Here is a 16,882-nt window from a genome sequence, read left to right as displayed (position 1 = left end):
AATTAATAGAAATTAATTACCAATTAATTATTAATTAAAATATATACAAACATATATCAATTAATTAATTATTATTAAATTACTTCCCACCCTATTCCCCTATAAACCCATAACCCGCTACAGAACATATTTATCAATTAATAAATTAATTAAAAATAATTTAAAATTAATTCTCAATTAATTAATTAATAATTCCTAATAATTAATAATTAATTTAACATAATTAAATTACTTCCCACCCTATTCCCCTATAAACCCACAACCCGCTACAGTAGTAAAACACAATATTTAATAAAATAACATTAAAAAAATATTAAAACATAATTAATACTATATAATATACACTAAATTTATTTAAAAATAGATATTAGTAACATCAAAGTTATTAATTTCGATATTATTAAAATCGATATTTACAACTTCGATATTACTGATATCATACCAATATCGATATTTAGACTGTCGATATTACTTACCTTCGATATTTTTGTATATCGATATTAAAACTTCGATATTTTTGCTTATCAATATTAAAAAATCGATATTAAAAAATCGATATTTTGTCTGTGTACCATATGGTAGTATGGTGTTGTAAGTGTGTGTGCTATTACTGCATACACTTTCAACAATTGTGTGCTATGGTCTGGTATTAGGTTGCGTAGTGATGTAAGAAATAGAAATGTTGTATGGTACAGTATGATGTGGTGTTGGATGGTGTGATGTGGTACACAGTATATGATGTGAGATTGGTTTTGGTGATGTCGTGTGTTATATGAGATGGTGACATTGTTTTGTTCAACGGTGTGATGTGGTGTTGTATGTTGTGATCAGGTGCCTTGTAAAGGTGTGATATAGTGTGGCCTGGTAGTCATGGAGGAATGTGGTATATTGAGATATGATGTAGAATTATGTGGTTCTTTATAGTGTGATGTGCTGTGGTGTGGGTTTGGTGCTGTGACACAGTGTGGTGCAATGTGATGCAGTGTGGTTTAGCATGGTGTTCTACAGTGGGATATGTGATGCATAGTGTTTTGTGATGTTGTACTATTTGGTGTAATGTGCTATAATATTAATATTTAACTGCCTAGGATATTTTGTGGTATAGTGTGGTACAGTGATATATATATATATATTGTGGTTTAGTGTGAAGCACTATATTATCCTTCCTGTAGCATGATATTTGAAGAATATTGTATGGTTTGTTTGGTGTGATGTATTACAGTATGGTAATATGTTGTGCTCTGATATGATGTGGCAATTTGTTGTGACGTAAGCTATTACATAGCTTGGTGTGGTATGATGCAGTGTGATGTGCCATCGACTTGCGTAAAGTACTGTGGTATAAAGTAAACGTGTGTGGTGTGTCATGCTTTGTTATGTAAATTGGTAGGATGTTCTGAGGTGTATCATGCCATAGAGTGCTTTTATATGGTATGGTGGGATAGTAAAGTTACGGATGTAATATCATTGAGACAACTGGGGACATTGAGGGGTGACTGAGAATGCTGAAGACCAGGTGTTACTTTCCGAATGGCATATGCTGGCCATCCCAGAAGATGAAGCAGCCTTGAGTTGGCAGAGGCCTCTCAGACATTTCTTTTTGTTTTTGTTTGTAATGCACACGTTTTCAGCATCATATTCCTATGCACAATGTATAATACTATCAATGTTCATTCAGAATGTATGGGAAAAATACAACTATGAACAGACATCTGCCCTGTCGCTGCACCTTGAGTTAGGGGATCAACTTCAGGCTGTGGTAGTCAAGGTTTTTAGGTCGAGCCTGGGCAGCGCATGCGCAGCTCTGCGAGGCATGCTGTATTCAAGTATGGATTTGAAGCACCACCCACTCTCCGCCCATATTTTTCATTGCCTTGCATCACTGTCCTTTGTAAAGGCTAGCTTCCGATTTATTAATAGGCTTGTTAGTCCCTCATTAGTACAGCCTTGTCTTCATTTATAACCTTGTGTGAGGACTGGCCCTTTCACTTCTGTTTTTACACATTATGTCTTATCTAGTCTGTAAGCACTATTTTCTTTGATGAGTTTCTCCTACTGCAGGCACAACATGCTTTCCTGCAACATTCAACGCACCATGCGCGCTTTCACTTTCGAAGAAAGCTCGGGACAATGGCGGTCGCTTCTTTGAAACGACATAGGTCTCGTATTTACTAGAGTTTGAGCTATTGGCATTGTAAATGACAATGCCTTTTATTTGTGTGTTAATTATCAAAACATAGTAATAAAAGGCATTGTCATTTACAATGCCTAAAGCGTAAACTCTTGCAAATGTTAGACCTATTGTATTACAAATGCCTGTTTTTTTGTGTGGGGTTATCTATAGTTTTCTGTACAATCAGGTTAGAATCGGAACACCAGTAGCCCTGTTTGCAAATGTAGCATTCTTAAGTTTAGCAACCTGTGTCGCAATATACCTTTCATATGTAGGACGTCAGAGATCTCTTGTGCCAGTGGTAAATTTCCAGGTTTTACATTTAACACTTAATCCACGTACTTCTCTCTGTCCTTCTCCGTTTTTTCGCTGCCTGTGCCTCTGTCACTCTCCCCCAGCTCCCGGTCGTTATTTTGAGCAGGCAGGGGGGAGGATAAAGAGAGAGGGAGGGAGAGGAGAGGAGAAAAGGAGATGTGAGAATGGAGAGATATAAAGAGAGATAGCGCGAGGAGACGAGGGGGACAGGGCTAGGTTGAGCATGTTTGCCAGGGCTGCTTTAAGATCCCCCGTCTTGCCCTGGAGATGTCTCGGACACATCCTGAACGCCTCTACCCTCCCTCTGTCTTGAATCAGAATCGTACATGGAGGGACGTTTTGCTGGTCCCTGGCCTGTCTCGCTCTCTCTGCTCAGCACTCAGAACGGAGCGACGCCTGGCCCTGCCGGCCCATCCACCTCTTCTCTCCTGACATGCTCCGCCTCAATTGACCATGAAGAGACACACCTGTTCCCCTCGGCGCTCCCCTATTCTCTCACTTTATGTTCAAGTTTTGAGTCTTGAGACAGATGCTCTCTGCTCTTTGCAGGACTCGCCCTGCAACAGTCGAATGAGCAGCCAGGCATTCACCTCTCAGCTGCCCACCTGGGGCAGGCCCCCACAGAGACCAGTGCTCTGCCCTTTCCATGCCCACCTCCATTTCCCCAGCTGTGTGTGTGAGCTGGCATGCCTCGCTCGGCTCCCTACGTGCCTGTCTATCCTTTCGCCACATATCCTCTAACATGACAGCTCTGCGAGACCTCTTCCTCTCCTGTGCCTACTTTATCCCCAGAGTGGTGTGCCCATGAAGAGATGCGGTGCTCATCTTGCTAGACGTGTCTATGGCAACCGCCTGTGCCAGTCACTACATCCCCGCGCGCTGCCCTTGAGCCCGCACATGGAACGGCCCCTCCCCGCCACGTGCGCGTCTCACCGCCTGCACTCTGGGGCCCAGCAGCTCTAAAGAAAACAACTTCGATTTTGTAAAAAGACGAATTAGCCACTGACGTTCTCGCGGCGCTGCCTGCTGCTGGGCAAGGTACCATTTAACCAGCAGACAGGCTGCTGTGTCACGGAGGCAAGGGCCAGAAACAACACTCTCCCCGGGAGCTGTGAAAAGAGCGCTGAGCTTTGGAGTCTGGCATGGCTGACGTCCAAAACAGGCAGTTTGGGATCGAAGTTATCTTTCTTACTCTGGAAGGTTAGGGCCTCTCGCATTTGAGCATCCTTATGATGCCAGCTCTGATGCTGCCATGGTGTTATCCTTAAACGTGATTGGGCATTGGTGAAAGATTGATGTGATTGGCTATTGGTAAACTTCCGGCTTTCTTCACTGGGACTGTAGTTTTGGACCATAAAGTTCTGCGGGTTCTGAAGGTGACCTCAACCCAGAGCTATTTCACTCAACCACCAGGATGAGTTATTTTGTGCGAGGGATAGTGGACTGTTCGCAGGAAGTTTGTGGGTGGAAATCTATATCTGAAGATCCACCTGTCTGTTGTGCCGGGAAACGGCCACTACAAGGTGGCCGTTTCCACAAAAGACTTTACCATGCATGCATTAAAACGCATGAGTGGTTACCACGAACGCCTTTACCACACATACCTTTATTACGAGATGCGTAGTAAAGGCATGTGTGGTAAAGGCAAAAAAAAGAGGCTTGGGGGGTCTCCCCCCCAAAAAATAAAAATAAAGTGAGAATAAAAAGGGGGGTTGGGGGGTCTCCCTCCACCCAAAAAAATAAAAATAAATGACGAAGCGAAGTGGAGACAATTGGCAATTGGCATCGTTAGAGAGGAAACAGACAGAAACTTCTGCTTCATCTTTACGACGTAGAACATCATCAAGGAAGATGGAGGAGAAGAGACTACGACGTGAAGAGGTAAGGGGAATTAAAAATTACAACAACAAAAAAAGATTGAGGGTTAAGGGCAGGGGTAAACAGACGAAGGTTTAGGGGCTGGGGTGACACGTAAGGGTACAGGGGAGAGGTATAACCTTTCCCAAGAGTATGCCCTTACCATGCATAAATTAACAACGAAAATCGTTGTAAATCTATGCGTGATAAAGGAATGTTCGTGGAAAAGGTTATGCGTGAAAAAATTTTTTGTTGTAATGCATGCGTGGTAAAGGCATGCATTGCAACTGAATGCGTTGTAACGACATACAATTGTGCCTGTGTTGGTGATTCCGCCTGTTCAGCGACGGATCCTCTGCAATGGCGCAGGAGCATCGCCCGCTGCCTGGCTCGGAGCCAGCCAGTGAAAAATAAAACGATGTTCTAGCATTGTTTTATTTTTAGTTGACGACTCTGAGCCAGTGCTGTAGAGAGGGCAGGCCAAGTCATGGGATGTGGGAAGAGGAGTGCTATGACCACTCCCTAAGTGTGCATGTGTGTTTTGGTTGGCCATCTCAGGCTTACAAAAACACATGCGCACTTAAGTTTCTCCAGCCCGGCTGCATTGAGCTGCCTGGCTCGAGAAGCCCCACAGACTCCCTGACCTGAGCAGAACTGCTCTTCAGCCTGCTCAGGACAATCCCTGCGCTGCTCTGCAGCACGGTGATTGGATGGGAGTCTGTCCCAGGGGCTGCTGAGATCAGGAAGAAGAGAAGAAGCGCGATGCGGCATAGGAGGCGGCTTCAGGTAAGTTTGTAAATGTAATAAAATGTTATTAGTAATCCCCCTCGTGTGACGCAACCCCTCCTGTGTTCCCTCCACCCGTCTCACCACCCATTTTTTGTGGTGGCCGCCACTGCCTCTGTTGTCTCTGTTGGCAATGGACTGGTGTGTCCAACTGTGTATCCATCTATGTCAATTACTGCTTGTATTTGTCCTTGTGTGTGTGTTACTAGATGTGTGAGGGGCTTAACGCCTAAGCTAGCCTCTTTCTGAGTCATCCATATTGTGGCAGACAAGGGGCCTGAGAAGTGGGAGATAAACAGATTTGTTAAGAACATAAATATAAATGGAGTTGAAGCTCATTCATGTCAGTGCTCCTATTGAGGAAAGAGTTTGCTTAGGCGTTCAGAATGTTTGCATAAGGCATTGTTTCTCAATCACTTCAACACTGACATGGGAGCCAGCGACTGCTGAGCCTTTGAGTATGAATGCACAATGCGTTGGAGTATCTAGATTGTGGAGAGATGAGTTTGAACAAGTAAAGTGTTGAATGTCGATCATGTGTGCACTTGTAGTCACAGTCCCGTGTTTACTCCAAGGGGTTCTAATACTCACAGTGGGGCCGGCTGTTCCTGGTGGGCCTTCACCTCCTTTTAATCCTGATGGACCCTGCACAGGAAAAGGAAAAATAGGCCACATTAGTGCATTGGCCACTTGGTGACCCCCAGGTACTTCTGTTAAAAAGACAACATTTGGATTCCCTACATACATTACTTATGTCATTGACAATAATACTGTCTTACATAATTACTGTTTACAAAATTATCACCGAAGTGGGTGTACATTTTTTAATATTAACTCCAATGGGGCAACATTTTTGAAGAAAACATTTAGGACACAATATTTATTTCTGATGTTTTGACTGCGATTTTCTGGAACAACCCTGGATTCCCTTAAAGTGACAGCAATCTGATTTGGAACTGCCAAAATAAAATTATGTTTGGCAAGAACACTCCTGAGAAAAAAGGATACATTTTGGAATCTGCAGCCTCAAAGAACATGCATGGTAGTGGATTAGAAACAAGCCCCCTCAACTTACTGGTTCTCCAGAGACGCCTCTCGCACCTGCGAAGCCCCGTAATCCAGCAGGTCCACTCTTGCCTGCAATTCCAGTTGGACCAGGATCGCCCTAAACGAAGAAGAGCCCGTCAGTGTCTGTCATAATGGGTAACCAGGAACATAGCGGCACCATGGGTCAGCACATCAATTTGGGCAATCACTCATTTCATCACACTCTTCATCACACATGACTAAGAATGCGACTTACCGTTGCAGCCTTTAATCGATCATAGATTATGACAGATAAAGCAGGGGTCTTAGACATGTAAAACTTATTTTACATCTGCAATGATCAGCGTGTGTAGTTGCCAGTGCTAATGATACAATATTTTTAGGGCCTCGGCAACAATCATTGTTATCCTACGTTGGGTTCTCCAACATTCTAAGGAATGAAAAAAAAAAGCTAGTCATTACTACCAGTACCTTCAGTGAGTGTGAGATAAGCTTTATATTGCATCGGGTGCTATTGTGCTGGCATATAATACACGGGCTATAAGGCGCCGGAGGTTAGGAGGGATTAACATTATTTATTCTCTCAAATAGAAAGAAGACTACGGAGTTGATAGTATTAATAACATAAGTATGACATATGCGCTTTAGAAAAGCCAGGCTTTTAAGACACACCTGAAAGCAAAGATGTCTAGAAAACTCAAAGTAAAGCTCTATATTTCTACTTCCAGCCTTGAATCGGTATTTATTTGATATGTATCCATTGCTAATTGTCCCATATGCCTAGCATAGCGCATAACATTGATAACCATTACTCTATCAGAATTTTAAAAACCGATGTCTCAAGCCTGTGTTTGCACTAGCAAAATTCCTCACCAATGTCTGGCACACTCGCACCTGTATTTTGAAGACACAGGCTCCCTCTTAATCCTAAGGTCAACAGTTTTAAATGTAATTTTAGCAGTATGCAATTTCAAGGTTTTACACTGTATAAGTATGCATTGACTGATTATGTATGTCGATTTTATAGTGATTATATATGTTTTACTGTATATCTTTGATGGCCAACGGCCGAAATAAAGATTGAATAAAGAATAAAGATTACTCTATTATAACACTATTCTGCCAAAGCATGCCTTTATGTCATACTGCTATATGTCTGTGTGCACATGCATGGTTGTCAACGTTTCTTCCGGTGTGATGGTTGCAGAGCTGCACAGCACATGTTCAACTCAGACCACTTCCATCTGCCTTCTGAAAATTTTAGCGAAAGCACATCACCACCCTGCGCAGGATCAGACTGATCTTTTCAATCTCTCACATGTTTACAACAAAAAAAATACAGCAGGTCACATTGTACGTGTAATGATAATCTGCTGCAGACTCCACAGCTTGTGGCATTTTTCTACCAAAAGCCACAGATATCCCACTTCCTGCTTTGGGGTGAGCCAAGGATTCAGTTAGTGTCTTATTATTCAATTTGAACACCAGGGGCAGCCTGAAGATATTGAATGTTAAAGTTAAGTTGTTTAAAGGAAGTCAAAACAACAAATCGCCTTGCTCTACAATGGGCACTATTTATTTTAAGATTGTAATAAGGCTGTTGTAGGATTGGACAAACCCCATCGTAAATAAAATACATTTTTACAAGCTTACGGCCAGGGGAATTGGTTATTAACCGCATTGCTGCTGTGGTGATTTTTGCGCTGTGCGGCATTTTTAAAAATACCGCGTTACATGACGAGCTCAGCTCGTCATCAGCACACGCCACCTGTGGATGATGATGAGCTGAGCTCGTCATCAGCAGCGAAGGGGTTAAAGATGACTCCAGGCTTAAGAGAGCCATAGGACTGCTTTTTCTTTTTTAGAGTCTTGTCATGCCTAATATCTAAAGGTTTTCTCCTCTTTTGTGAGGCGATTAGAAAGAAGTAGGGGCTGATCATGATGTGGCACTCCATGAAAAAAGACGGTATTTCCTTAAAGCATGCCTATTGGACAGGATATTCACAGAAATATGGCATAGGAGAAGGGCAAACCTTTGCAACTTAGGTCAGGAAACAACCTCTGCTCCTTCTTAGCTTAGGACACTCTTAAGAGCATCTTATGCCAGAAAAATACTTTTAACATCAAGCCGTATGATGTTTAGCAAATTGAAGGGTGATACCAAGAAGAAAACAAAAATTCGTTTTTTTTGGGTGATGAGAAGAAAAGGATAAGGTGGCCATGATTTAGGAAACTATGTAAAAATTCAGTTAACTGAAAACAATCCTTTCAAGCAGGATATTCAAAGTGACAAGTCTTAAATCAATCTTAACCAATCTTGAGGCAGTCTTTTGACTATAAGACTGGATACTGAAAGGTTTGTCACCAGCAGCATGCAGTTTTAAGTCTGTCCTAAACTACAACAAACATTTATAAAAAGTTGCATTCTTTTTAGCTTAAGACCTTCTTAAGAATACATGACTTAAGTCAAGAATAATTCTTTGTATAGTTGGCCAACTTTTGCATAACAAATTGAAGGTTGAGAAAAAAGAAGAAAATATAAAATGGTCATTAGGGGGTGATTAAAGAAAAAGGATGAGCTGATGGTGTAAACCCAAAGCAAAATTATCTTTTTTTCCTAAAAACAATCCTATTGGACATGCCTTCACAACTATGGGTCCTAGTATCTGAAAACTTCTTTCCAAGTCAAGCCATGATGTCCTTAGCGAGGAATCACCAAGAAGATTTTATCTCCACTGCGTCATCATAATTATCTGTCTCACCATTTTGGCGACCTTCATCAAATACAACTCTGAGGCTGCTCTAGTACCAGGTGGGGCTCAGAAATATTCAAATTAGTCTATTTGATCCTCGGGAAACGGAGCAGCAAATAAACCTACCTTGGCACCTTCCCTGCCAGCTGCACCAGGCAGGCCCTGCTCCCCTGGAGAGCCTGGCGAGCCGGGGTGTCCTCTCTCACCCATTGGTCCAGTCTCACCGGATTTACCCTGTAAAACAGGAAAAGAAATATCAGTCCTCTGTTTCTCTTCAGGAAAGATTTGATCATACTTCACATCAGACCGTCTTTAGAGGCTTTGATCAGCCAATGTCCATTAATGGGTGTGAAAACACCCCAGGCCATGGGAACGAGCCTTTGCAAGATTTTTTTTTTGGGGGGGAGGTGGGGATTGGGGTGAGCAGACAAAATATCAGAGAAAAAATACTGTGTGGACAAAATACTGTGTGAACAAAATATTTTGTGGACTAAATATTGTGTGTACAAAATAATCAAAGAAAAATATAGTGAAGGTAAGATTCTATATGCAAGCACGTTTTACTATATATAACTCTACAAATATATACCTTCACAATATATGTATATATATATATATATATATATATATATATATATATATATATATATATATATATATATATATATATATATATATATATATTACCTACTGGCGGTCGCCAGTAGGTATATATAGTTAGGATTTTTTCTCTATGGGATTTTTGAAAATTCTATGTCTAATAACTTTGGCGTTTGTGGACGGAATTGGCTGAAATTTTCAGGAAAATGGAACATTTTGTTTCTGAGCAGCCCCTGACAATTTGGGGGGGTTTCATCAAGGGGGGGCCGAGAAAAAAGGGGGGTCCCAAAACACGTTTTTCCCATGTTAATTTCCATAGGGCGGTTGGCCTCACTTTTAGCTCGAACGGCTGAATGGATTTGCACGAAACTTGGCAAAATTGTAGGGACTGTTAGCCCGATGTGCCTTTGCTAGGTCTCAATATATGTGCTCCAGTGGATTTTGAGTAATTTAGGTTCAAAAAAATATATATATCTGGGCGGAGCCTAACCACACATCTGATCTGATTGGCTGTCAGCACTTCATCCAAGAAGTGTTGGCAGCCATCTTGGGACCAATATACATGATAGCACCTCATTAAAAAGCATTGTAGTTAATAGAGGGTTTTAGGACTTTAGTTACATTATAAATCATTTGTTGATGGTACCATACTCGTTTTAGGAATTGTGGTGGGTTCTAAGGTGATTTTACCATGTGAAAAAACCTTCTGCTGTGATATCATGAATATTGTTTGAAAGAAAACTAATATCTCATGATTTTCCCACAGTGGTTTGGAAGGGGATCTATAAGCTAAACTGAAAGCATATTTTCTGTAAATTCACATTATCTTTCTCAGTCATGTGAAAATGAAGTCTGACATTCTCAGTAAAACATGTACATCCAACAAGGACAGAGACTGTCAGTTGATTCCTTTGTGTTCTACTGCAGCCTCCTAGAGTGTTCTAAAGAACAACTAGAGCGCTAACAGTCCTACTTATTACAAAGGTATGGCACACCTGAAGCCATCTTGATTGGAATAAAGTGGTAACTCTTAAAACATTTAATTTAAAAAGAAACAACATGAGGGGGTATATTTTGCCATAGAAAGTATGATTAGTGCTGCAGAATGAAAAATTAGGGCACATTTTGAGTGACTTCTCAAATCCTTTTCTATTTCATTAAAACATTCTGACATGCAGTCTCCCAAAATGGCCACCAGAGACAAAAGAGCCCAAATGTAGCCCAAATATCACCCAGATGTAGCCCAAATATAGCCCAATGACAGAATGTCCCAGAGTGTTCTAAAGAACAACTAGAGCGCTAACAGTCCTACTTATTACAAAGGTATGGCACACCTGAAGCCATCTTGATTGGAATAAAGTGGTAACTCTTAAAACATTTAATTTAAAAAGAAACAACATGAGGGGGTATATTTTGCCATAGAAAGTATGATTAGTGCTGCAGAATGAAAAATTAGGGCACATTTTGAGTGACTTCTCAAATCCTTTTCTATTTCATTAAAACATTCTGACATGCAGTCTCCCAAAATGGCCACCAGAGACAAAAGAGCCCAAATGTAGCCCAAATATCACCCAGATGTAGCCCAAGTATAGCCCAATGACAGAATGTCCCAGAGTGTTCTAAAGAACAACTAGAGCGCTAACAGTCCTACTTATTACAAAGGTATAGCACACCTGGAGCCATCGTGATGGGAATAAAGTGGTAACTCTTAAGACATTTAATTTAAAAAGGAACAAAATGAGGGGGTATATTATGCAATAGAAGGTATTATTAGTGCTGCAGAAAGAAAAATTAGGGCACATTTTGAGTGACTTTTCAAATCCTCTTCTATTTCATTAAAAAATTCTGACATGCAATCTCCCAAAATGGCCACCAGAGACATAAGAGCCCAAATGTAGCCCAAATATCACCCAGATGTAGCCCAAGTATAGCCCAATGACAGAATGTCCCAGAGTGTTCTAAAGAACAACTAGAGCGCTAACAGTCCTACTTATTACAAAGGTATGGCACACCTGAAGCCATCTTGATTGGAATAAAGTGGTAACTCTTAAAACATTTAATTTAAAAAGGAACAAAATGAGGGGGTATATTTTGCCATATGAATTATGATTAGTGCTGCAGAAAGAAAAATTAGGGCACATTTTGAGTGACTTCTCAAACCCTCTTCAATTTCATTAAAAAATTCTGACATAGTCTCCCAAGATGGCCACCAGAGACAAAAGAGCCTAAATGTAGCCCAAATATCACCCAGATGTACCCCAAGTATAGCCGAATGACAGAATGTCCCAGAGTGTTCTAAAGAACAACTAGAGCGCTAACAGTCTTACTTATGACAAAAGTATGGCACACCAGAAGCCATCTTGATTGGAATGAAGTGGTAAGTCTGAAAACACTCAATTTAAAAAGGAACAACATGAGGGGGTTAATTTTGCCATAGAAAGTATGATTAGTGCTTCAGAAAGAAAAATTAGGGATCATTTTGAGTGACTTCTCAAATCCTCTTCTATTTCATTAAAACAATTCTGACATGCAGACTGAAACATGCACTTTGAATACCAGCAGCAGACGTCCCTGGTGAGCAGTAGCTTTACTACAGTGATCTAATGTGCAACTAGAGTGCTAACATTCAGAATTTATGGCAAATGTGTGACACATCTGAATGCCTTCTTGATGGAACCAAAGTAAACAAGCATTGAAAATGCAATAGATCTCGCCCTCGTTTAAGTTAAAGCCATTCTGTTTGTAATGAGGTGGCTTTTTAGCTTTGCTTTTATTAGTGTTTTTTCAACTTTCATGTAAATAACGCACCGTTTTCACCAAATCGACTTTGCCCAAGCACACCCTTCCCTTCGGCCAACAAATCCCAAAAATTCGGCACACCTGCCGATCCACTCTCCCTACAGCTCACCCAAGCCCCGTCCCTCTAGCGCAACTGGAACACCCCAAATTCACCTTCTCCATGCGCACCAAAAACTCCCATTGAATAACATGGCAATTCACTACTCCGCACAAAAATTGCTCTTTAAAGCACTTCCACTGCTCCGATACGCTTCAAACTTGGCTGGACACTAGTTCCAGCGATTCCCTAAGATCTCACCAAAAATCAGCCCAATCCATTGACTGGAACAGGGACGAATTTCAACCCGAATACGCGCCCCCGCAAACACAAAAAAAAGCCATAAAACGGCCAAATCTCGACCAAAAACCGCCAAAATCCCTCAAAACCTTGCCAACACCAATACGCACGAAACTGAACCGGCCCCTCAGCCCTAGGCTCCGGGAACCCTACTTAATTGACCCAAAAGCCCTAAAAAAGCAACATAATACACACGAAAACGCCCTAACAACCCTAAAATGCATATAAGTATATGTATGCATGCATTTATGTTTGTATTTATATAGATATACAGATGATATATGTTTATATATGTATGTATATATATATATTCACTGAAAAAACCATAGGCTATAGACCATATATAGTTAGGAATTAGCATTTACAAAACCTTGAAAATTCACTGAAAAAACCATAGGTTATAGACCATATATAGTTAGGATTTAGCATTTACAAAACCTTGAAAATTCACTGAAAAAACCATAGGTTATAGACCATATATAGTTAGGAATTCACATTTATAAAACCTTATTTTACTCACACAAAACCATTGAAATTCCATATATAGTTAGTTGCACTAACTATATATCGCGCACCCGCAATCCACTGCTGATGATGTCACATATTACATCATTCATGACATGGTCAGTGACATCACTGATGACATCACTGATGACATCTCAAATGACATCACTGATGACATCACTGATGACAACATCCAGTGACTGTATGTTTCTGTAAAGTTAAAATATGTCTTACATATTGAAGAATGAGTGGATGTATAACTGTCTGGATGAAGGATTTAGTAGGTGCATGACTGACTGTATGAGTGAGTGATTAAATGTGTCTCACTGAGTGCATGGGTTAGTGACTAAACTGTCTTAATTTGTGCATCATTATGTCTGTTGTTCTGTAAACTGTTGCATGTGTTGATAAGTAGCTATATGAGTAACTATATGGGTTATTGATTGGTTGCCCAAGTATTTGTATGGGAGACTGAGTGTGTGTGTGGGTGGCTGGGAGGTGTATGACTCTGTGCATAGATGTGTGAGCAGTTGATTCACTAGATGTATGGTTTCAAAAGTGCATGTGGAAACAGCTGTATGGGCGGTTGACTGTGTGCATGAGTGTATTGGTGAGTGAATGGATATCTCAGTGCTACATGTCAAAGTAAGTACATATGTAAAACACAGTACATGTGAGAGTTGACATATATAAATAACTGTGCATAAGAGCCAGTGAATGTGTGAGTGGCTGTATGGATCATTGTTAACTTGTATCAGGGATTGTATAAGAGAGTAAATATGTGTTAGTATATGTTTGAATAAGTAAAGTTTGTATAACTGTATAGTTGAGGAAATGGAGGTGTGATTGATTCTTTGCATGACTGACTAGGTGTGTGAGTAACTCCATGGATGAGTGACAGTCTGTGAGTGTCTGTTTACACTGATTGTATCTAAGGTTATATTAGAGTCTGAAGAGGTTCATCGTATTATCACATGAATGATATCATCAGTGATGTGATCAGTAATGTCAAATGAGATGTTATCAGTGATGTCATCAGTGATGTCATTTGAGATGTCATCAGTGATGTCATTTGAGATGTCATCAGTGATGTCATCAGTGATGTCACTGACCATGTCATGAATGATGTAATATGTGACATCATCAGCAGTGGATTGCGGGTGCGCGATATATAGTTAGTGCAACTAACTATATATGGAATTTCAATGGTTTTGTGTGAGTAAAATAAGGTTTTATAAATGTGAATTCCTAACTATATATGGTCTATAACCTATGGTTTTTTCAGTGAATATATATATATATATCATGAAGTACCGCATCTTAACACAGGTAGCAAACAACTCCCGTCCTGCCACCAAAGACTTCTCCGACACGGACCAATTTTGTTGCTCAGAAAATTTTATTGAAGCAGAGCACTGCATCGCATTTGCACGCAACAAAATTCGTTTTATTTATTTGTGTTTACTTACCTGTAAATCTCCGTAATCCATAGATTACTACCCCCCACCCTGCCCCTCCCCCTCCCCACATCACCGCTTGGCAGGTACTCCCACTACCGACCACAGCTGTATACAAAGCATAGTTGCTGCTTATTTACCTTACGCATCTAGCAACCATTGACAAAGCCAATAGTCCTGCCTTGTAGGTATGATGTGACTTGTATCATATATCTGGACGCAATGAGAGGAACAGCAAAATACAAGTCGGGCGGCACACTGTGCTAAACACAGATTTTTAGCTTATGTCTTTTTAAGCCACACCCTTAATTACATTGACCATGCCCCTTTGAGAGACCCCCCAGTTTTTTCATCCCACTTATAGCCCTGCACAGATGCACGCTCATCGGGTGCCACCTGTACTTATTGTGGAGGCGAGATGTCTTTGTTTTGGGGCAAAATTTGATGACTTTTTGAGTGTTATTCTGATGAAAAAGAACGTTGTTTTTTGTCAGTGAGTCTTTGCACCAATGACTTCATAACCCATCAAAATTTCTAGCAGCATTTAAAGGCAAGTAGGTGTTTTAAAGCATGTAAGGCCAGTGACTTTGGTCAAGACTGCAGGTATCCGACACTCATATTCAAGGCTATACATCTTTTTGTCACCCTGTGTTCCCTAAATCTGATGCTCAACCTTAGGTTCCTTAGCCTGTGATCAACAAGATCCCTGAATATCCTGTTTGCCATCAGACCTAAAGTTTAAGTACATTGTAAGGATCCCCACTTTCTATTGACCAGCATACTCACTCTTAGGTCTAAGGACTTCTGTACACATCTAACAACCAGTTGGCCAAGCTCACACTAAATCAACAGCAAGAGAACCTTTGGTGCGGTGGCCCAATACAAATACTATCATTCATTCACCTATGCCTCAAGGCTCTTGCTTATCATCAGTTAGGTCCAAGGTAGCCAAATACAACCAGGACCCTTAAACTCATTTCTGCTCTTGTGTTCCATGAGGCTCTTGCTCAGACTCAGATCTCTGGTTTTACTGGGGCCCGATATAGCAGCACTGCTGAAAACTCGGCTCCTGCTAACAAAAGCAGCCCCCACCATTGCAAAAGCGCCCCTTCCAGCCTCCTGGGGGGACGCCCGATGCCCGCTACCGCAAGCCCGGTCCTGGGCCCACCCACTCTAGGTCCCTGTCCCCTTCTCCCATCACAGTGAACTATTTTTTAAGTTGGAAGGTCTTTTACATCTCCAGGACCTGGTATTGTATCTAACAACCCTACCTATCCTGATAGTGTACCAGATATGGCTTTGTGACTCGAAGCTGGACCTTTGGCTTACTGTATCGTTTGCCACCATGTGGCACTTATCAATCAAAGAAGTGCTAAAAATAGCAAAGAGCGCGGTCGCACCCCCAACCTCCCCCCGGGGGGGGGGCGGCCGAGCACTTTGCCGGGGCCGGTTTTGGTTCCCAGTCTGGCCCTGCATGTAGTCAAAAATTCTGCAGCATTTCGAGCAGAATAACTTTCAAAACATTAACTTCTTCAATTGATTGGCAAAATCTTAAGTATGATCTAGGTTTCAGAATCTACTGAACACGTCTAATACATTGTAAATGTTCTCGCACAAACATACCTTTCTCAGACAACAGAGTTTTTAACAAACAATTTAAAATGTAATTAAGTTATTAAATATAAGAAAGGTTTCAACAAAAAAACACGCGATTGGAAGTGCTTGTGATAGGACCAACTGGCATCAAAAACAAAGTGATGGATGGATGGAATGCTTGAATAATCTCAGCTGCTGGCAATCACTTGGTCCACATCGCAGTCCATTGTTTCTCACCCACAATGCCACTCTAGACAGAGACCGGTCAGAAGCAACCCAGTCCTGGTGCACCTCCAACTACATTTGCAATTTTTTCTGCTTGTATCTTTTATGTAACGCACGTAATCCTAAATTCTTATGTATTGAAACTGGTTCTTATGTAAAGCGCTCTGACACCTTCGGGTAAAGTTCGCGCTGGATAAAATCCCATTAAATAAAATAAAATAAATAAAACAGGAACAGTCCAGCCTACCCCCTCCAGTGCGGTCGGGGCATGTAAGCATGGTGAGGCTTAACAGGGCGGGACGGGCGGGGTGGGGAATGTCGACAGATGACGGAAAAGGGTTTGTTTATTTATTTAATTTTCCTTATTCTGTTGTCTGTCGAATTCCTCCTGCCCCGCCTCACCGTGCTTACCTGCACCGACCGACGCTGCAAC

General features: G+C 41.2%; 1 protein-coding gene across 1 annotated transcript in view; it reads right to left on the bottom strand.

Moving 5' to 3' along the window:
• The window catches only part of LOC147748151 (uncharacterized), a 648,568-nt gene that overhangs the window by 147,277 nt on the left and 484,409 nt on the right, over positions 1–16,882 (bottom strand). The window contains exons 39-41 of the mRNA XM_086959041.1: positions 9,058–9,165; positions 6,207–6,296; positions 5,723–5,776 (exon numbers count right to left, since the gene is read on the bottom strand). Of these exons, the coding sequence (XP_086815167.1) occupies positions 5,723–5,776; positions 6,207–6,296; positions 9,058–9,165 (252 nt within the window). The remainder of the gene's footprint in view (positions 1–5,722; positions 5,777–6,206; positions 6,297–9,057; positions 9,166–16,882) is intronic.

This window comes from Lissotriton vulgaris, chromosome 1_1 (genome assembly GCF_964263255.1).
Source record: "Lissotriton vulgaris chromosome 1_1, aLisVul1.2, whole genome shotgun sequence".
NCBI lineage: Eukaryota > Metazoa > Chordata > Amphibia > Caudata > Salamandridae > Lissotriton > Lissotriton vulgaris.
This window is presented reverse-complemented; position numbering and strand designations above follow the sequence as displayed.